We start from the raw sequence: 23,604 nt of genomic DNA, 5'->3' as shown, positions 1-23,604 counted from the left end.
ATTTGTTCCCAGGATGTAGGCTCCCTATTTACCCCTTTTATTGTTTCTCTTGCTGAGAAAAAACTTTTTAGTTTAAGTAAGTCCCATTTGTTGATTCTTGTTATTAACTCTTGGGCTACGGGCGTCCTATTAAGGAATTTGGAGCCCGACCCCACAATATGTAGATAGGAGCCAACTTTTTCTTCTATCAGACGCAGTGTCTCTGATTTGATATCTAGCTCTTTGATCCATTTTGAGTTAACTTTTGTGCATGGTGAGAGGAGAGGATTCAGTTTCATTTTGTTGCAAATGGATTTCCAATTTTCCCAACACCATTTGTTGAAGATGCTATCCTTCCTCCATTGCATGTTTTTAGCCCCTTTATCAAATATAAGATAGTTGTAACTTTGTGGATTAGTCTCTGTGTCCTCTATTCTGTACCATTGGTCCACCTGCCTGTTTTGGTACCAGTACCATGCTGTTTTTGTCACTATTGCTCTGTAATATAGTTTGAAATCTGGTATCGCTATACCACCTGATTCACACTTCCTGTTTAGAATTGCTTTTGCTATTCTGGGTCTTTTATTTTTCCATATGAATTTCATGATTGCTTTATCTATTTCTACAAGAAATGCCGTTGGAATTTGATTGGCATCGCATTAAACCTATAGAGAACTTTTGGTAATATCGCCATTTTGATGATGTTAGTTCTGCCTATCCATGAACAGGGTACATTTTTCCATCTTCTGAGATCTTCTCTCTCTCTCTTTAGGGTTCTGTAGTTTTCATTGTATAAATCGTTCACCTCTTCTGTTAGGTTGATTCCCAAGTATCTTATTTTCTTTGAGGATATTGTGAATGGAGTGGTTTTCCTTATTTCCATTTCAGAGGTTTTGTTGCTGATATACAGGAATGCCTTTGATTTATGCGTGTTGATTTTATAACCTGCCACTTTGCTGAATTCATTTATTAACTCTAGCAGCTTCTTTGTAGACCCTTTTGGGTCTGCTAAGTATATTATCATGTCATCCGCAAATAGCGATAATTTAATTTCTTCTTTTCCTATTTTTATGCCTTTAATTTCTTTTGTCTGTCTAATTGCTCTGGCTAGTACTTCGAGAACTAAATTGAATAGAAGTGGTGATAGAGGGCATCCCTGTCTTGTTCCAGATTTTAGAGGGAATGCCTTCAGTTTTTCTCTGTTTAGGATGATGCTAGCCTGATGTTTAGCATATATAGCTTTTACAATGTTGAGGTAAGTTCCTGTTATCCCTAGTTTTTCTAGTGTTTTGAACATAAAGGGATGCTGTACTTTGTCAAATGCTTTTTCTGCATCTATCGAGATGATCATATGGTTCTTGTCTTTAAGTCTATTGATGTGGTGGATAGCATTTATTGATTTCCGTATATTGAACCAGCCTTGCATCCCAGGGATGAATCCTACTTGATCATGGTGCACAAGTTTGTTTTTGTATTCGATTCGCCAGAATTTTATTGAGAATTTTTGCATCCAAGTTCATTAGAGATATTGGTCTGTAGTTTTCTTTCTTTGAAGTGTCTTTTTCTGGTTTTGGGATCAGAGTGATGTTGGCCTCATAGAATGAATTTGGAAGAGCTCCTTCTTTTTCTATTTCTTGAAATAGCTTGAAAAGTATTGGTATTAATTCTTCTTTGAAGGTTTTGTAGAAATCCGCTGTATACCCATCTGTTCCAGGGCTTTTCTTGGTTGGTAGTCTTTTAATGGCTTCTTCTATTTCTTCCTTTGTTATTGGTCTGTTTAAATTGTGTGTGTCTTCCTGTCTCAATCTGGGCAGATCATGTGCCTTAAGAAATTTATCGGTATCTTCACTATCTTCTATTTTATTGGAATATAGGGTTTCAAAATACTTTCTAATTATCTTCTGTATTTCTGTAGTGTCTGTTGTGATATTGCCTTTTTCATCCTGTATGTTAGTAATTTGAGTTCTCTCTCTTCTTCTCTTTGTTAGCATGGCTAAGGGCCTGTCTATCTTATTTATTTTTTTCAAAGAACCAACTTTTAGTTTTATCAATTTTTTCAATGGTTTTTTGTTTCAATTTTGTTGATTTCTGCTCTAATTTTAATTATTTCTTGCCTTCTGCTACATTTGCTGTTGTTTTGCTCTTCCTTTTCTAGGGATTTGAGATGAAGTGTGAGTTCATTTATTTGTTGGTTTTTTCTTTTTTTTGAGGAAAGAACTCCAAGAAATGAATTTCCCTCTTAAAACTGCTTTCATTGTGTCCCATAGATTCCGGTATGTTGTGTCTGTATTATCATTTGTCTCTAAGAATTTTTTCATCTCCTCCTTTATGTCTTCTGTAACCCATTGATCATTCAGTAACATATTGTTCATTTTCCATGTGATGTAGGATTTTTCCTTGCTTCTTTTATCATTGATTTCCAATTTCATTCCATTATGATCAGATATGGTGCATGGTATTATCTCCATGCCTTTATATTTACTAAGAGTTGCCTTATGGCATAATATATGGTCTATCTTTGAGTAAGATCCATGTGCTGCTGAGAAGAACGTGTATCCACTTGATGATGGTTGATATATTCTATATATGTCGGTTAAGTCTAGGTTATTGATTGTGTCATTGACTTCTATAGTTTCTTTATTCAGTTTTTGTCTAGAGGATCTGTCTAATGGCGAGAGCGGTGTGTTGAAGTCACCCATAATTATTGTGTTGTGGTCTATTTGACTCTTGAACTTAGGAGAGTTTGTTTTATGAACGTTGCAGCTCCATTGTTTGATGCATACAAATTGATAATTGTTATGTCTTGTTGGTGGATGGTTCCTTTTAACAGTATATAGTGTCCTTCTTTATCCTTCTTGATTAACTTAGGTTTGAAGTTGATTTTATTCAATATGAGTATGGCCACTCCTGCTTCCTTCCGAGGGACCATGTGAGTGATATGATTTTTCCCAACCTTTTACCTTCAGCCTGTGTATGTCTTTTCCTATCATATGATTCTCCTGAAGGCAGCATATTGTTGGATTTGTTTTTTTGATCCAGGTTACTAGACTATGTCTCTTGATTGGTGAGTTTAGGCCATTAACATTTAAGGTTACAATTGAGATATGATTTGTACTTCCAGTCATGCTTCTTTATTTATTTATTTTAGTTTGGCTAGTTTTACTTTTTGGTTATTTTCCTCCCCCTTTACTGAGATACCTCCTGCTGTTAGTTTTAGGCACTATTTTTCAGTTCCTCTTCTTGTAGTATTTTGCTCAAAATGCTTTGCAGTGCTGGTTTTCTTGCTGCGAATTCTTTTAGCTTTTGTTTATCGTGAAAGATTTTAATTTCATTGTCAAATCTGAAGCTTAATTTTGCTGGATACAGTATTCTTGGTTGGAATCCATTATTTTTCAGCGTTTGAAATACATTGTTCCAGGATCTTCTCGCTTTCAAAGTCTGTGATGAGAAATCAGTTGTTAACCTAATTGGTTTACCCCTGAATGTAATCTGCCTCTTTTCTCTCGTAGCTTTTAATATTCTCTCCTTGTTCTGTACATTGGCTATCTTCATAATTATATGTCTTGGAGTTGGTCTATTATGGTTTTGAATGTTTGGGGTCCTGTAGGCTTCCAGGATTTGGCAATCCATTCCATCTTTCATCTCTGGAAAGTTTTCTAGAATTATTTCATTTAATATGCTGTCCATTCCTTTGGTTTGAATCTCTGTGCCTTCTTCTATCCCGATGACTCTTAAATTTGTTTTTTTTATGACATCCCATATCTCTTGAATAGATTGCTCGTGGGATTTAAGCATCTTTTCTGTGTTGCCTATATTCTTTTCAAGTTGATAAACCTTGTCTTCATTATCTGATGTTCTGATTTCTACTTGATCAAGTCTATTTGTAATATTCTCATTTGAGTTTTTAATTTTGTTTATAGTTTCCTGCAATTCTAGGATTATTGTTTGATTTTTTTTAAAGATCTCTATCTCCTGGTAGACCTCATTCTTTGCCATTTGAATTTGTTTGTTTAATTCATTTTCAAAATATACTTTTATTTCTTGGACTTGCTGTCTCATGTCTTCTCTAATATTCCTTTCCATTTGAGTTAGGTATGCCTTGAGTTCTTTCCTTATCCCTGCTTCTGATGTTTCTATGTCCTCCTGTAGAATTAAGTTGTCCTGTATTGTTTGTACTCCTTTTTTCCCTTGTGAAAACAAGAGAAATCATGTTGTCCACGTTAGTTTCCAGCTCTATTTGATTGCCGTGTTTCTGCTCTCTTCTATAGATTTGTTTTGATTCTCTATTACTCTGCTGTCTCTCCTTTGTGTTGTTAAACTATGCCTGCTAACGTGGATTCCGCTGGGAAGGAATTCCGACGGCCGAGCTCCAGTGACGTCACTACTCTGCTATGACGGGCCCCAGGCTCTTTGCCGGGGTGTCCTAATGGGGGGGTGTGACTGGACTGTCTCTGTTTGGTTTCAGCTCCCGGTCGCGGCAGGTGGGCGGTCTCCAGCCGCCCAGTTTCACAGGCAGCGGGCGGGTGATTGGTTGCCGGTGGGGGGGTGGACTCCAGCTGCCCAGTCGCGCGGGCAGAGGGCTGGCTGTCGCCGGGGGGTGGGCGATCTCTAGCCACCCAGTCGCGCGGTTGGTAGCTGGCGGGCGGACGTTCTCCTACCGCCCAGTTACGCGGGCAGTGGGTGAACTGTCGCCGGCGGGCCTTCGGTTTCCAGCCACCCAGTCGCGAGGGCCTGGCCTCTAGTTCCCTAGTTTCTCCTGCTAGTCTTGGTTTCTCCTGCTAGACCAGATTTCCCCTGAGTGATGGCTCTCGGCAGTTCAAACTGTACTCTGGACCTGCCGTTGTTGGGTGTGGAGAGTGGCTATTGGGAACCCCGGCACTCTATTGTTTTGTTTCCATTGTGGGGGATAGAACTGTACCGCTTCCTTCCCCCTCTGAAATCCCGTACTCAGCCTGGGGGTCAGTGCTGGCTCAGCCAGCAGGATTCCACCGAATTGCAGCCACTTTTCTCCCTGCTTGCTAATTAATCGCTTCTCTGCGGCGCCCCGCCTTCTGTAGCTGTGGGGCAGGCCGTGCGAATCAGTCAGCCTGGATCCCCGGGTTCGCACAGTTGGCTCTTGGGATCCCTGGCACTCTATCGTTTTGATTTTTTCTGCTTGCCCCTCCCCGAGCGCTGGCTAGACAGGTTTCGTTTTGGCTGCTGATGGGAGGGGGAGTTGAAGGTCAGGTGTCTCTAGTTTTCCCCTAGTCTTTATGCAGGCTCACTCTGACACTCCCTCCCCTGGAAAGCCTAGGAGAGGTTTTATGCGAATTCCCTGATGTATGGGGGGTGAGCTGAGTGACACACACCTGTTTTATTGTTACAATCTGTCGGAGAGTGGCGGTGGTTACTTCAGCTCTCCAAGATGGTGGCCGCTGATTGCCTTGGTGGAGTTTCCATTGTGGGGGATAGGACTGTACCGCTTCCTTCCCCGTCTGAAATCCCGTACTGTTGATCCTTTTATATTTGCTTCCTTCTTATATTGTTGGGACCTCATTGCTGGGATCACTATTAGGAGTTATGATTTTAAAATGAGAGGAGAGTCCTTTCTGTAACTATTAATTTAGAGCTTCTCTTTTTATGGGAAACTCATGGTTCTTAGCATATATGCGTATATAACTTTATATCTTATATGGTTATATAAGGATATAGGGAGGATCTCATATACCTTACAAAGTTTCCTTCTAATTTAATCTAATCACATCAAATAGCAATGCATGTTGCTTAAACAGTGCCTTCTATCTAATGAGGATATATTCCCTGGGTCATTTAATGATTCTTACTGGAAAATAACAGCTCCAATGAAACTGTGCATATTCTACTAAAGTCCACACCACAGAAATGCACACTGGTGAATGGGATTTAAAGATAGTCTTATAAAGACGTGTGAGTTAAGTATTCTAAGAACAATTATTTGTGGTGGTGAAGAATTTTGATAAATTGATTAAGTGGAATTGTTGATGGTTTTCTACTATAGTAGTATGGTAGATTTTGTTTTAGTTTTTACTAATACCCAGTGAGTGACCTGTAAAATTTCCCTGATATAATTCCTCTCAGGTCTCACATTTCCAAATAAATTATTCCATCTTTCATCTCTGCTCCTGCATTAATATTAAAAACTCAGTTCAAATTAGCATATCAAAATCGACACACATGGCTTCATGTATCTGAGTAGTCAAAAGCGATATGTGATATCCAGGCACACCCGGGTGTCTCTTTTCTCAGATTTTGGCACTGTTTCTGCTTGGTCTTATTTTCAAGCTGGGTCTTTCTAGTTTGGGCTGGATGGACATTAACATCCCTAGATGCTCATTTTCCTTGGAACTCTGAATTACAGCTAATGACTGTAGCTATATTTCTTGTAGCAGCCATATCAACACTCACAAGGTCCCCAACTTGCCTGGCATGGTCTTGTATTTCCCAAGGAAGAAACAATGCATGTAGAGAGAACCAACTCAGCTGGTTGGCCTCTGTCACCCTATTCACAGCAGACAGAGGCACATGACTGACATTTCCACCATAATCAGTGGAATTAGGGCAGGTGGTTCTCTCACTGACAGAAGGGTCCAGGCAGAGTAATGAGGCTCATCGTATGAGTATGATATTTGTGTGTTCCTCACAGATACTCTATGCTCTAGTGTTGTAATAACTCACTTGTTAATCCTCACGGGAGCATCCATGCTCAGTTACAAAGACCATACTCTGCTTATCTTTGTAATTCCAGTACTGAACATGTGGCACCTAAGTGACACTTGAAAATTCTCAGGCTGACTAAAGCAGTGTTTTCATTGCTGAACAAAAACATTGGTATGGAGAATTAAGTACCTCTCAAACTACAGCCATGTGTCAGTTAATGATGGGGGCATATTCTAAGAAATGTGCCATTAGGTAATTTTGTTGTCGGGTGAATATTGCAGTGGGTGCTTAAACGAAGGCAGCTGTGATGTCTGTAGGTGATAGAGTCTTAGGACTACTGTCATATGTATGTTCTGTCATCAGCTGAAATGTTGTCATGCTGTTTCTGTAATTATCCTGTTGACTCACCTTCAAATTCCTTAGAAGACCATTGTATTGGGCTGGAGGTGTAGCTTAGTGGTAGAGCACATGCCTAGCACATGTAAGGCCCTGGGTTCCATCCTCAGCACCTCATAAAAATAAATAAATAAAATGGGGGTATTGTGTCCAACTACAACTAAAAAATAAAGCATATATATATATATATATATATATATATATATATATGTAGAAAAATTAACTAATTAATAACTGACTAAATTCAATCAACAGTGCTCTGAGTTGATATATGATCTTTAATATATGAATATTATTTACCAAACCAAATATAGTCAATTGGCATATCGCTGTATATAGTATATATTTTGGCATCAAATATTATCTAAAGTAAATGGCATTCTGCATCTTGACAGGTCTGTAATGACATTTTTTTCTGACATTTTGAACTAGCATAGAGCACCAGATATGAATCATCTGCTGTAAACAATGTACATATCTAATGATTAATGGGTGATGTGCACTAATCTTGTTTTAATTGTGTTTAAATTTAGTGCTGTATGTTTGGTTATAAAAAGAAATAGACTTCTAGAAATAATGATAGAATAGAAGTCAACATGTTGTAATTTTCTTCCCCTTTTTATGTTCCCAGAGACTTGAGGTTTAACAGAATAAGAGAAATTCCAGGGAGTGCCTTCAAGAAACTCAAGAATCTGAACACTCTGTAAGTACTTATTGCTAATCTGTGGGGTTCCTAAAATTATGACCTACTTGATTTGCAATTTACCATGAAAAGTCATTTTGAAAATAAAGAACAGTCTATAGAAGAATGAAATCTAGTTAGGGGACTTGTAACCAGCATAACTGAGTTGCTTTTTTCCGCAGCCAATATTTTTCTTTACTTCTGAACTTGGAAGATATTCCTCTTTATCTGTCATTTATATTTTACTTGCTTAGAAAAGTTTCTCAAAATGAAGAAACTGAGAGAAAGAGTGATTATATACCTTGTCTGTGGGTCCCCTGGCGAAAAAGCCATAGAACGGAATTAAGACTCATGACTTCCTGAGTCCAAAGCCCGTTTTCTCTCCAGTATACTGCTGTATTTTATTTGCGATATCACAAGACCCCTATAAAATCACATAGAAGAGAAAAATGACAATTTTATGGCTAAGCACTGATAAAAATTTCCAGCGTTTAAAAACTTAACATTTTATTTACGGAACAGCTATCCATTATCTCTTTTGTATTTAGCAGTTTGTGGGCTTTGGATTCAGACTCAAATGTACCTGAATCTGCTGTGCTGTAGCTGATAGTCTGTCCTTGTGGAGTAGTCAGTAAACAAAACCCCCACTGTGTGGTGGCGGGATTGTAAATTATTAGGAGCATTTAATCAATAAAAGAGTTTCCTCAAAAGACTAGGCATGGAGCCACCATCAGACCTAACTATATCAATCGTCAGTATTTCATCCAAAAGAATTAAAGTCACTATACTTTAGAAATATAGGTATATCCACATATATAACAGCATAATTCACAATAGCCAAGTTATGGAGCCAGCCTTGTTGTCTGTTAACAGATGAATAGAATAAGAAAATGTGTTGTATATACACAATGGATGAAAAAGAACAAAATTATGTCATTTGTAGGAAAATGGATGGAATGTGAGAGCATTATGTTCAGCAAAATAAGCTGAACTCAGAAAGTCAAGAGTCATATAGTTTCTCTCATATATGGAAGACAGAAAAAGAAAAAGGTAGGGCAGCATCTCATAAACATAAAAGGGGGACAAATAGAGGAAGGGGTTAGGGTCAGGGGAAGGGTGGAAAAGAGGGCAAGGGGAGGTACTGGGAATGAAAATGGCCAAATTATATTACATGCATGTATGAATTTTCCATGATGAATCTCACTATTCTGTATGTATAACGAACCAATAAAAATTTTTAATAAGCCAAGTCATAGTACATAACTAATTTTAAAAAAATATGGTAAATGGAGTGCTTTGAACAATGATGACAGGAGGCTTAAAAGTATTAAGAGTGCTCAGTGTTTAAAATCATTGATTTTAACCCCCAGAGAGAATACACTAAAAGTTAAGACTATCCAGTGTGGCTAATCCCATGTGAGTTCATTTGTCTTCTTGTCATAATATTCTCATAACAGAGTTAGCAATCTTATCAACATGGTTCGACTTCTCACCATCTTCTGGCCAACTTATCCTTTCTAACTTTAGAGCTGAGATCATGACTTTACTTGTACTTTTCCCATCTGGTTCCTTTCCAATAAAAGATGCCTGTATATACATATTTTATCATCATGTCTTCATTTGGGAGGATATAAGAGCATAACAAAGTAAGAACTGCAGGATTTATATATATATATTTTTTCCTTTTTTAAAATTATTTTATTGTTGGTTGTTCAAAACATTACAAAGTTCTTAATATACCATATTTCACAGATTGATTCAAGTGGGTTATGAACTCCCATTTTTACCACGTATACAGATTGCTGTGTCACATCAGTTACATTTCCATTGATTTACAAATTGCCTTTCTAGTGACTGATGTATTCTGCTGTCTATCCCATTCTCCACTATCCCCCCTCCCCTCCCCTTCTCTCTCTCCACCCCCTCTACTATAAATCGTTTCTTCCACTTATATAATTTTTCTCCTACTCCTCCTTTCCTCTTATATGTAATTGTGTATAACCCTGAGGCTCACCTTCCAATTCCATGCAATTTCCCTTAACTCTCCCTTTCCCTCCTGCCTATCATCCCTGTTTAATGTTAATCTTCTTCTCCAGCTCTTCGTCTCTACCCTGTCCTTGGTTACTCCCCTTATATCAAAGAAGACATTTGGCATTTGTTTTTTAAGGATTGGCTAGCTTCACTTAGCATAATCTGCTCTAATGCCATCCATTTCCCTCCAAATTCTATGATTTTGTCATTTCTTAATGCAGAGTAATACTCCATTGTGTATAAATGCCACATTTTTTTTAATCCATTCATCTATTGAAGGGCTTCTAGGTTGGTTCCACAATCTTGCTATCGTGAATTGTGCTGCTATGAACATCGATGTAGCAGTGTCCCTGTAGCATGCTCTTGTTAGGTCTTTAGGGAATAGACCGAGGAGGGGAATAGCTGGGTCAAATGGTGGTTCCATTCCCAGCTTTCCAAGAAATCTCCATACTGCTTTCCAAATTGGCTGCACAATTTTGCAGTCCCACCAACAATGAACAAGTGTACCCATTTCCCCGCATCCTCGCCAGCACTTGTTGTTGTTGGACTTCTTAATGGCTGCCAATCTTACTGGAGTGAGATGGTATCTTAGGGTGGTTTTGATTTGCATTTCTCTGACTGCTAGCGATGTTGAGCATTTTTTCATGTACTTGTTGATTGATTGTATGTCCTCCTCTGAGAAGTGTCTGTTCAGGTCCTTGGCCCATTTGTTGATTGGGTGATTTGTTATCTTATTGTCTAATTTTTTGAGTTCTTTGTATACTCTGGATATTAGGGCTCTATCTGAAGTGTGTGGGGTAAAGATTTGTTCCCAGGATGTAGGCTCCCTGTTTATCTCTCTTATTGTTTCTTTTGTTGAGAGAAAACTTTTTAGTTTGAGTAAGTCCCATTTGTTGATTCTGGTTGTTAACTCTTGCGCTATGGGTGTCCTATTGAGGAATTTGGAGCCTGACCCCACAGTATGTAGATCATAGGCGACTTTTTCTTCTATCAGATGCTGTGTCTCTGATTTAATATCGAGCTCCTTGATCCATTTTGAGTTAACTTTTGTGCATGGCGAGAGAAAGGGATTCAGTTTCATTTTGATGCAAATGGATTTCCAGTTTTCCCAGCACCATTTGTTGAAGATGCTATCCTTCCTCCATTGCATGCTTTTAGCCCCTTCATCAAATATAAGATAGTTGTAGTTTTGTGGATTGGTTACTGTGTCTTCTATTCTGTACCATTGGTCCACTCGCCTGTTTTGGTACCAGTACCATGCTGTTTTTGTTACTATTGCTCTGTAGTATAGTTTGAAGTCTGGTATCGCTATACCGCCTGATTCACACTTCCTGCTTAGCATTGTTTTTGTGATTCTGGGTCTTTTATTATTCCATATGAATTTCCTGATTGTTTTATCTATTTCTACAAGAAATGCTGTTGGGATTTTGATTGGGATAGCGTTGAACTTATAGAGAACTTTTGGTAATATTGCCATTTTGATGATGTTAGTTCTGCCTATCCATGAACAGGGTATATTTTTCCATCTTCTGAGGTCTTCTTCTATGTCTCTTTTTAGGGTTCTGTAGTTTTCATTGTATAGGTCTTTCACCTCTTTTGTTAGGTTGATTCCCAGGTATTTTATTTTTTGGGGGGATATTGTGAATGGAGTAGTTGTCCTCATTTTCGTTTCAGAGGATTTGTCACTGATATACAGAAATGCATTTGATTTATGCGTGTTGATTTTATATCCTGCCACTTTGCTGAATTCATTTATTAACTCTAATAGTTTCTTTGTAGACCCTTTTGGGTCTGTTAGGTATAGAATCATATCGTCTGCAAATAGTGATAATTTAAGTTCTTTTTTTCCTATTTTTATGCCTTTAATTTCTTTTGTCTGTCTAATTGCTCTGGCCAGTGTTTCGAGGACTATGTTGAACAGAAGTGGTGAGAGAGGGCATCCCTGTCTTGTACCAGATCTTAGAGGGAATGCCTTCAATTTTTCTCCATTCAGAATGATGCTGGCCTGTGGCTTATCATAGATTGCTTTAACAATGTTGAGGTACGATCCTGTTATCCCTAATTTTTCTAGAGTTTTGAACATAAAGGGATGCTGTACTTTGTCGAATGCTTTTTCTGCATCTATCGAGATGATCATATGGTTCTTATTTTTAAGTCTATTGATGTGGTGAATAACATTTATTGATTTCCGTATATTGAACCAGCCTTGCATCCCAGGGATGAATCCTACTTGATCATGGTGTACAATTTTTTTGATATGTTTTTGAATCCGATTCGCCAGAATTTTATTGAGGATTTTTGCATCTAGGTTCATTAGAGATATTGGTCTGAAGTTTTCTTTCTTTGAAGTGTCTCTGTCTGGTTTAGGTATCAGGGTGATGTTGGCCTCGTAGAATGTCTTTGGAAGTTCTCCCTCTTTTTCTATTTCCTGAAATAGCTTGAAAAGTATTGGTGTTAGTTCCTCTTTAAAGGTTTTGTAAAACTCTGCTGTATACCCGTCCGGTCCTGGGCTTTTCTTAGTTGGTAGTCTTTTGATGGTTTCTTCTATTTCCTCTATTGTTATTGGTCTGTTTAGGCTGTCTATATCTTCCTGACTCAATCTGGGCAGATCATATGACTTAAGAAATTTATCGATGCCTTCACTATCTTCTATTTTATTGGAGTATAAGGATTCAAAGTAATTTCTGATTATCTTCTGTATTTCTGAAGTGTCTGTTGTGATATTGCCTTTTTCATCCCGTATGCTAGTAATTTGGGTTCTCTCTCTTCTTCTCTTCGTTAGCATGGCTAAGGGTCTGTCAATTTTATTTATTTTTTCAAAGAACCAACTTTTGGTTTTGTCAATTTTTTCAATTGTTTCTTTTGTTTCGATTTCATTAATTTCAGCTCTGATTTTAATTATTTCTTGCCTTCTACTTCTTTTGCTGTTGTTTTGCTCCTCTCTTTCTAGGATTTTGAGATGATATATGAGATCGTTTATTTGTTGGTTTTTTCTTTTTTTAAGGAATGCGCTCCAAGCAATGAATTTTCCTCTTAAAACTGCTTTCAATGTGTCCCATAGATTCCGATATGTTGTGTCTGTGTTTTCATTTAACTCTAAGAAGTTTTTAATTTCCTCCTTAATGTCTTCTATAACCCATTGATCATTCAGTAACCTATTGTTCATTCTCCAAGTGATGCATGATTTTTCCTTCCTCCTTTTATCGTTGATTTTCAGTTTCATTCCATTATGATCAGATAAGATGCATGGTATTATTTCTACTCCTTTATATTGTCTAAGAGTTGCCCTGTGACATAATATATGATCTATTTTTGTGAAGGATCCATGTGCTGCTGAGAAAAAAGTGTAACTACTTGATGTTGGGTGGTATATTCTATATATGTCAATTAAGTCTAGGTTGTTAATTGTGTTGTTGAGTTCTATAGTTTCCTTATTTAACTTTTGTTTGGAAGATCTGTCCAGTGGTGAGAGAGGTGTGTTGAAGTCTCCCATGATTATTGTATGGTGGTCTATTAGACTCTTGTACTTGAGAAGAGTTTGCTTGATGAACGTAGCTGCACCATTGTTTGGGGCATATATTTATGATTGTTATGTCTTGTTGGTGTATGGTTCCCTTGAGCAGTATGCAGTGTCCCTCTTTATCCTTTTTGATTAACTTTGGCTTGAAATATATATATATATATATATATTTTTTTTTTTTAAACAAGCAAGCAATTCTTGAACATTATGCACAAAAGTTTCTTGGAGTGCTGTGGACATGCTCCTCCCTCTTTAGCAGAGATCTGATTTAGTGCCTCTTGGGGGACAGCATGATTGAAGCCTTCTACCACTGTCTACTGAAACATGTAGATGATAAACAAGTATCATATTTATTTATGAAATTGCTAATATTACCAAAGTTTATTAATAATGTTATTTTATTCTTCATTTGAGATAGTTGACACTTAAAATTTTTTTTTCTGAGAATAGCAAAAACTGATGATTTCTATTGCAGTTAGGCTACTTTGGAATTATAATGTGTAATATTAGTGATTAGTGAAACTATGCTTATAATTATTTTTTGCTTAACTATTTTAATTCCAAAACATAATATAAAACGATTTAGTAATCAGTGTGAATGACAAACCTTGTTTTCTGCTAGTTGCTTTACACACATTATCTCCATTTTCTGCTACTATGTTCTGTGATAGGTGTTATTATTTATAAAGAGATGAAGAGACTGAGGCTCATGACTAATGTAATTTACCCAAGTTCATCCAACTCAAGGGGCAGGCATTGTTGACCCATAGTTTGATCAGCGAACTTTTGGACTGTGTAGTTTGTGGTGACAGAATTCAGGAAAGCTATTTCCTTGGATTAATAGATGGTAGATCACCTAAATAATAAAGTGTATGTGTATGTGTGTGTGTGTAAGTGAGAGAGGGAAGGACAGAGGGAGGGTGGGGGGAGGAGAGGAAGTTCAGAGTGGGAGGAGGAATTGTTCTTTTCAGAAAATGAGCTAAGAAATGAGACATTTAAAATTCCTGAAACTCTAGTTAAGAGAAGACCCAAGGGTCTTTACTAACTTATTGTAAGGGCAAAAGTAAATATGGGTCAAAATTTTAAAAATAGAGTGAAACATTTCATGTAAGAATATGAAAAAATCTTCACCATATGGCTCTGATACCAACATAGCAATATTAAGTGTTCCCATGTCTCTGGGCTGCCTTTGTACCACATTGCATAGATGCTCCTTTGTTCTCGTGTGGTTTAAAACAAATGCCAACCACATTGGTCCTGTGTTATAAAAGGGAAGGATTTCTCAGGAACAGTTGGCATTTTGTATTAAACCCAGAGCTTGTTAAGAGGTTTATTTAAAAAAAAAACACCTTGGAAATATTATGTATTATCAAAGTCTATGAACTACAGGGTAAGCTCAAGGATCTGTTAACTAAACACTCTAGATTTTGCTCCCAAAGTGCAGCCAAGTGAGACCTGGCAGAACTTGGTGACTCACCAGGATGTGTCAACCTTCCAGTTTCTGGGTGAAACTGATAAGAGTAATATGCTTGGGAAGCAGACTGGAATTCCATGGTGGACCATTCAATTATGTTTATGAAAAAGATGCTTTCTGGCCCAAGGTAGTCTAAGTTCACGTTGAATGTTCTCTGCCACAGATGTGGAAATAGCAAAGGGTAAGGGATCCTGGTTTCTTTTGGTGGGCAATAATATTTGAAACCAGAATCTGAATCATTAAATATGTAACTGTATACATACACATACACACACACATACACACACACTCACACACACAATCATGTGTTTATATTGATGCCTCCAGATCAATTCTAATGTCACAGTGTTTTTCCCCTCTAATTTTTCCCCCCATTCCATATTCACATCTTTTTGGAATCCAACAGTAGAGTATATTTACTTATTTAGTAATTTTATAGAATGCTCAAAATAGTTTCAGAACTATTTTACACCAAGCATGACATCACAACAAGTGTAATAAATTAAGTGGAAAATAGCTGTGCGAGTCTTGTTTTCTTGTGTGTCATGCAGAGTGCAGTCAAAATGCCGTATTTAAATTACTCAAATTAATCTTTTCATTCCTCTGAGTTTATCTATTTGCTACATAATTAGATTTGTTTTCCTTTACATTGATTTTCAGGATTTGTTTTCATCTTGTTTGATACATGGTTCGTCCTCCATTTCCATTAATTCTGTATCTCTGGATTCCACCAATCATGGATTAAAACTATTTGGACAAACAAATCACATTTGTACTGAACATGTACAGACTGTTTTTTTCTAATTATGATTGCCTAAACAGTACAGTGTAAGAACTACTTACGGGGCATTTACATTATATTTGCTATATAAGTAAATTAGAAATGATTTAAAGTCTATAGGAGGATGTACATAGGTTATATGTAAACACGACACAATTTTATATAAGGCACTTATGCAGCAACAGATTTTAGTATGTACAAAGTCCTAGAAAAAAATTGCCTATGGATACTGAGGAATGACTTTAATATTGATGCAAAATTCAGAAATATATATATATATATATATATAAAGACACATGAAATCTTATTACTAACCTTATCACATTGGTAACCTTAGGTATAAGTATCCCATTAAAATTTTATATCCATTTTTATGATTTTTTTCTTTTGATATGTTTATATGTATACATGTATTTGAGATATATATATATATATATATATAATATTTTGTTTTGATATATCTTCTTATTGCAGCTTCTTTTTTGCACAAAGGTGACATATTTTACTTTTTATTACTTAATGACATCTCCTGGACCTCATTCCGTTAATAGTTCACAGTCTTTATAGAAATATTTAAATGGCACCATTGTATTCAATTGTTCGAGTTCTGCACGGACATTAAAGCTCTCCCCAACTTTTTTGTTCCTACTAAATATTATGCATAATGAAGTAGCAAATTAACTTGTTCACATATTATCTTCTACTTGAAGGTAAATTTTTAGGAGTGAGGTTGGTAGATTAATGGGTCAATGCTTATACCATTTGTTGAATGTTCCTAATGCTTCCTATAGCAGGACAATTGACACTGTCACCAACAATGCATACGGATGTCTATTTCACTATAGACTTGCCCAGGCAATGGTCACCAAGTTTTAAAATTTGATAATTTTTTTTTTTTTGCTGATCTAATAGGTATGAAATGATATCTCAGTTTAGTTTTAATTTTCATTCTCACATCTGAGTGAAGTTAAATCAATTTTATATGCTTAAAGGCCTTTTGTTTACTTTTTCCTGTGACCTGTCTGTTCATGCCCATTGTCCTGTTTTATATCAGGAGTTGACAAAAATCTTTATTTTTAACTCTTTATATTTATTTAGCCTTTTTCTGCAATGTGTGGAATAAATATGTCAATTTTTAATTTGTCTTTCCTGAAGATATTCTGTTGTTTATAGTACTAAAGTTTTAGTTTTTAAATTTTTCAGTAGTTAAATTTATGTGTACTGGGGCTGGAGGTGTAGCTCAGTGGGAGAGAACTCATCTAAAATGTGCAAAGCCCTGCATTCCATCCCTAGCATCATAAATAAAAATTACCTCCTTTCCTTTTTTTGCTTTTAATTTTTGAGCCATAATTATAAAGCCTTTCCTTGTCCTGAATTTATAAAAGAATATACCAGATTTCTTTTTAACAGCTGTATGGTTTCAGATTTTTACATTTAGATCTCAGATCCATTCAGTTTCTTCAGTGCTTCTTGTATAAATCCAATTTTATCATTCTCCAAGTGCCCAGCCTTGGTTATACCACCGTTTATTTCAAAAGTTCACTGATTTAATGTCACTTTTATTACATACTAGGTTTTCATACGTAGTTGAGCTAATTTTCAACTTTCCCGTCTTTTGTACTAATTGACTATTTTTAGAACAATCTCTTACAGAAAAATTGAGCTGCTAGAACAGAATTCCTATCTGTTCCCCTCCCTTGGCCTCACACAGCTTTTTCTATTATACATGTCTTACATTAGTATGGACCATTTATCACAATTAATGAAATAATGCCAATATCTGATTACTAACTAAAGCCCATCATTTACTCAGACTTTCTTAGTTTTCACCTATGATTTTTTTTTTCTGTTCCAGGATCCCATCTAGGGCCCCACGTTACATTTAGTTGTCATGTCTTTAAATTCCTTTTGGCTATGACAGTATTTTTAGAATTTTCCTGTGTTTGATGACCTTGGGAATTTTGAGGAGCACTGGGCAAGTAGGTCATAGGAGGCCTCTGTTACATATAGTGCTGTTAAATCACATATCGAGTTTTTTTTTCTTTTGGTTTCTTGCTAGTGTACAAAATGCAATCAATTTTTGTATATTGGTGTTGTATTCAGTGACCTTGTTAAATAAATATTAGTTCTAATTTTTTGCTTATAGATCTTTTGAATTTTATATGTATATAACTATGCTCTTTGGGAAAAGAGTTTTTCTTGTCAATCCTTATGTATCCTCAGGGGACAGCGTCTTCTGATTTTTTGAAAAGGTTGTTTTGAGAATATAGTGGCATACAATAAAGTAGTGATTGATTTGTGGCAAACTACTGACAACTGATCATTCTGTCTTTGCTCCTACATGATTATGAAGTAAATGAATTATTCTTTCTTTTATTGCTCAACAGTTAACCTCATCACTAGTTGCTAATAGACAAATTTTTCTCCACAAATTTGGCACTGCAGCATAAATTCCATTCAGCTTCCCCCAAATGCGGGAATTTTTCTGCCTATTGACCTAATTTGATCCCAGATGTGGTTCTCATAATGCAATTTCCCATAACAATTGGGTCAGAGTACCGATGGCAGTGGTAGACAATTGGAAAACAGTCACAGAAAGGCAACCAGGGAGGGAACACTCTCTTTCATCTTAGGATGGTCTCTTCCTAATGAATTTTTCTTCCTCATAGTCCTACAAAAGGAAATTACAGAATCAGCAGAATTGAGGGGACTTGATGTCTATCATTCAAGTCTTTGCAGTAGGTCATGGCAGAAATATTTAGTGGTGACTAGAGGGCTAGTGGAAAAAGATCCAGGCAGATCAGAGAAAGCTCCCAGTTAGTAAATAGCTGACTCCAAGATCTATGTGTAGAATTCTCAATTTTATTTATCTATAGATTTACATGATCACATTTTGAATACTATTCTCAATCTCTTGACTCAAGTCACTATTTTGCTCTACATAAGGGAGTAGCTTTTGTAATACAGTATTCCTGTGGAAGGAATTCAAAGGTCACTAACTGGATTTTCATTTTCAAAAGAATATTTTAGTGGGCTGGGGATGTGGCTCAAGTGGTAGTGTGCTTGCCTGGCATGCCCGGGGCACTAAGTTCAATCCTCAGCACCTCATAAAAATAAAATAAGATGTTGTGTCCACCAAAAACTAAAAAATAAATTTAAAAAAATTCTCTCTCTCTCTCTTTCTCTCTCTCTCTCTCTTTCTCTCTCTCTCTCTCTTTAAAAAAGAGGTGTGAAATATTTAGTCAAAAATTTAAAAATACAAATAAAATGCTCTATTCTGCATAATTATTAGGCACCAATAAAAATAAAATTAAAAAGTTAAAAAACTAAAATGATGAAAAGAAATCAATAACAACAACATATACAATATCACAGTACTAAATATATTACTTAGTAAAAAATTTGAAAAAATTTAAACACTATTTATTATTTATCATATACATGTTATATGTGAAATATTATGGCAAAAGCTTTACAATGACTAAATATATGGCCTTGGGTAAATTATTTACTTCTGGGATCATAGTTTCTTCATTGATAGGGCTTAGGGATTATGTCTTCTCTAAGCATTAGAAATTCAGTTATTTCTAACAGAAAAAAAAAGATATGGCAGCAGAGAAAATTTATAAGGAACATTGTTAAATTTATAGGTTAAAACATAGAACATGTTTCAAGATTTCAAGTCCCATCCCAGGCATAATGCTATTGGCAAATTCCCCTTTTTCATGTAATAGGTTGCTTTCAGGTAAATGGGAAGAAATGATTATACCAATGCTGGATGTTAGGGTTTGGATGTGAGGTGTCCCCCAAAAACTCACATGTGAGACAATGCAAGAAGGTTCAGAGGAGAAATGATTGGGTTGTGAGAGTCTTAACCTAATCAATGATTTGATCCCCAGATGGGGATTGACTGAGTGGTAACTAAAATGGTAGGGTGTGGTTGGAGGAGGTGAGAACTGGGGTGTGGCTATGGGATATATATTTTGTACCTGGATAGTGGAGACTCTCTTTCTGCTTTCTGATTACCATGTAAGCTGCTCCCCTCTACCACACTCTTCCACCATGATGTTCAGGCTCACCTCTAGCCCCATGGAATGGAGCCGGCCTTCTAGGGACTGAGACCTCTGAAACCGTGAGCCCTCAAATAAACTTTTCCTCCCCTAAAATTGTTCTGGCTAGATCCTTTAGTCACAGCAGCGAAATAACTGACTAAAATGCTGGGCTCTGTCTTGTCACTTCGACTGCTGCCATGTTTTTTTCCTTCACTGTACCTTGTCTGAAGAATTGAACACACAATTCTCATCCAAAGAACTTTCTTTTTTTTTCCACCAGATTGTTTGGGGGCATGGGCATTGTGCTGACATTTTTTTTATTTAAAAATTCTTCAAAAATTTTAGACGAGATGGTTGAACTTATATTAATTGTTTTCTATATTATTATTTATTCTTCACTTTTGCATCCTAGCTACCAGAAGAAAAAGAAAGCCACAGCATATAAGTAGGAAGAGTTTGTTCATACCAAGGTGTGTCAGCCCTGACTTGAATTTGGAATCCTTACTCATTCATAATTTTAAAATTATATATTATTAAATGTGATTTTTGACATACTAATTTTTATGCATAATAAAACATTTTTAAAAAACACATGAAGTCACTGTAACAATAAAAGTATAAGCATAATGATAGCTTTGGAATCATCTCCCTGGGTGACAGTTCTAGCTCTGGTTTTTATTAGCTGTGTGATGCAAGTTTCTGTACTTATAAAAGAGGTTAATTCCTAGTTCATGGAATTAACACAATGATTAAACAAAATAATACATGTAAAACACAGTGTACGGAATTTAAAAAATGTATATTAGTTTTTTAGGGATGCTGTAAAGTTTTACTAAAATCTTGAGGTTTTAAATCAAGGGGAAATTTAGTTCATTTTCCCATAAGTTGATGAGGTTATTATTCTATTTTCATTGATGTTAAATTTTCTGAGTTTTTAAAGAATATTTTTTGATTAATCCTCTGTCAGAAAAGAAGCTGACAAAGATTTTTCTCCCATATCTGTAGCTCACTTTTCACTCTCTTGTTTACTTTGCTCTGCAAAAGCTCTTCAATTTGATGTCACACCATTTATTGATTCTTGGTTTATTTCTTGAGCTTTAGGAGTTTATTAAGGAAGTCAATGCCTGCATCTAAATGTTGTGTGTTGGTGCAATATGTTATTTGTGCATGTATGAATGCAATGGACTCCATCATTATGCATAATTATAATGAAAACCTAATAAAAATGTATAATAAAATAAATAAAAATAAATTTTCTCACAGTTCTAGAGGCCAGAAGTCTGAACTGAAGGTGTTGGGAGGGCTGCAGCCCTCCTGGAGGCTCTGGGGGAGATATTATTTGCTTCTTTTAGCATCTAGTAGCCACTGGCACTGCTTGGTGTTGCTTTCCTGTGGGACCATATAACTCCCATGTCTGCTTCAGTGTTCCCCCTCAAACTGCCTGCTCCTCTGTGACTATGTGATCTCTTTCTGTCTCTCTCTTATAAAGACACATAGGATTGGATTTAGGGACCCCTTAGATAACACAAGATAACCTCCTACCATGAGGTCCTTAATTTAATCACATCCCTGAAGGTTCTGTTTCCCTTATCAGATAACATTTACAGATTTCAGTAATTAGGATCTGGATGGCCATTATTCAGCCTACTACAGAAAGGTAAATGCTTATTATAATAATAATAATTATTATTATTTATTAGTGATAGTAGAAATTATCTAATGGTATCATAAAAGTAGTTGTATTATAAAAGTAGCATATATTTAAAGATATTCTAATTCAGAGTTGCAAAAGGAAGAATAATATATAGAAAAGACTTTGGACTTTGGAAATTAACACTATAAAAGGAAACATTATATGAGGCCTAAGATATCGTGCCATCTAAGAGTCAAATATTAAATATTTTGAGAGTGCTGCTCTTGATATTAAAAAATAGTCAAAAAAAGGTGAAAGAAAGGGAACTCATATTGTGGAGTTGCTGCTCTATGTCTAGTAGGATCTAATATATAACAATAAATAATAATAAAAATAAATGAAATCATATTATGGAGAACACTGTTCCGAGTGCTTTTCATCTGTTTAGTCATTTAATAAACCCTATGAAGTACTCCCATGATTCCTATTTTATAGCTGAGGAATTTGTAGACGAGAAGCTGGCTAACTTGGTAAATGCTGCAGAGAGTTTCTGTGGTAGAGCCTAATCTGAATCCAGGTTCTCTGGCTTCAAAGTGTCTCCATGTAACTTGGAGAGATTTTACCTTTTGCATCTATAAAATGATGACTGTAATATTTTTCTACACTACACAGATATAGAACCATTCTGTTTTTTTTCTAAAAGACTTGCAAACAGTTTAGTTAATCACAAACCAGGTTTGGGGGAGCTCCAGAAACAAAATGGCAAATTTTTTACCAGTGTGACTGTAATCCCTCATCTTCCCTGATAAACTCCTTTTACTGTTTTTCCTTCAGTCACCTCCTTGGCCCAACTACTGTCATGAGTTGGCAATTTTGTACTAGATAAAAATAGAGGTTTCTAGGGTGGGCTTCAGGGGAATATGGCTCATGAAATCTCTATGCAAAGCCTGTGTCCAAATATTTCTTAGCTTTAAGGCAGGAACTTAATACTTGGGCAGGAAGTTCTCCTTACAGTCTCATTTGTCTTGGTCCTAATTTATGCTACTCTGAATTTAGAGACCCTGATTATAGCAGGATGCCTCCTGATAATTCCAAAAAGGAAGTTCCAAAATGGTGAAAAGGACCCATGAACATGCAATTCTCTCAAAAGTTTATTACATCATTTTTATAATAAATCCATGTTTTCAGATGTGCCAGCATTAATATATTACCTATCTTCCCACCTGCTATCCTGAGAGAACTGTCTAAGATTATAGGTGCCCTGGATCATAGTCCTTCCCTCCAAAGCCCTGGTGGACTCTTGAGATGCTTTCCTATCTCTCTGAGGTGTTTCCTATCTGTCATCAATATGGTCTTTTCTATTGTACCTTTCACACAAAGAGGTATTCTATAATGTCTGTATTATTAAGAAATACACTTCTCTCACCCCATATGTCTCTCTTCCTAGCCACCGGCTATTACTCTGCTCTCCTCTAGATATGCATGAGCTTTCTTTCCTTTCTCTCTCAAACCTACTCCAGTCAGTTTGCAACACTTCTGCACCATTTGCTTTTTGTTGGTGTGTGTGTGGTAGGGCTGGGGATGTAGCTCAGTGGTAGAGTGCTTGCCTAGCACGCATGGGGTCCTGGGTCTGATCGCTGGCACAGTAAACAACTAGTCAAAAACCCCACAACCAAAAAACAACAAGAGCAACAACAATACTCTCTTCAAGGTAACCAGTCTCCATAGGGAAAAGCCATTCCTCCATGTTTATCCCGCTTGACTGATCAGTGATATTTGACACAGGTGGTCAATCCCTTGCTTTCGACATACTTTTCTTTAACTGAGTTAAGAGCTACCACTTGTATCAGTCAGAAGCTTAAACAACAATATTCTCACCATCTGGGAGGCTGGAAGATTAGAATTAAGGGGTAGGCAAGTTTTGTCTCTTCTGAAGCCTCTCTCCTTGGCTTACAGATGGCTTTTTTTTTTTTTCCTACTGTGTGTGCACACATCCTGGTGCCCTTTCCTCTTCTGTTAAAAACATCAGTCCCAGTGAGGTCCCCACATGTATTAAGGTGATTGGATTAGTCCCCTTCATCGAATTAATGGTTCATACTTAATCTTAATTACCTCTTCAAAGACTCTATCTCCCAAATCTCCAAATATTGTCTTATGGGGGGTTGGGGCTTCAGCCTAAGAATTTTGTGGAGGGTGGTGGGAAAGTTATAATTTATTCCATATCACCCCCTCTTTCCTTAATTTCTTCCTGAATCATTACATTATGTGGCTCCTCTTGTTTCCCTTGCCTGGATTTCTCTTCTCTTCCTAGGTTTAAAGCTGCCTCAAGACTCAGTCAGTATTCAGCCCTCTATATTATTAAGAAATATACTTCTATATTT

General features: G+C 36.5%; 1 protein-coding gene across 1 annotated transcript in view; it reads left to right on the top strand.

The window, feature by feature from the left end:
- Positions 1-23,604, top strand: part of PXDNL (peroxidasin like) — a 489,071-nt gene that overhangs the window by 174,203 nt on the left and 291,264 nt on the right. The window contains exon 2 of the mRNA XM_081265922.1: positions 7,682-7,753. Coding sequence (XP_081122048.1) covers positions 7,682-7,753 — 72 coding nt within the window. The remainder of the gene's footprint in view (positions 1-7,681; positions 7,754-23,604) is intronic.

The sequence above is a fragment of the Spermophilus citellus genome (assembly GCF_964194105.1).
Source record: "Spermophilus citellus genome assembly, chromosome: 14".
Lineage (NCBI taxonomy): Eukaryota > Metazoa > Chordata > Mammalia > Rodentia > Sciuridae > Spermophilus > Spermophilus citellus.
This window is presented reverse-complemented; position numbering and strand designations above follow the sequence as displayed.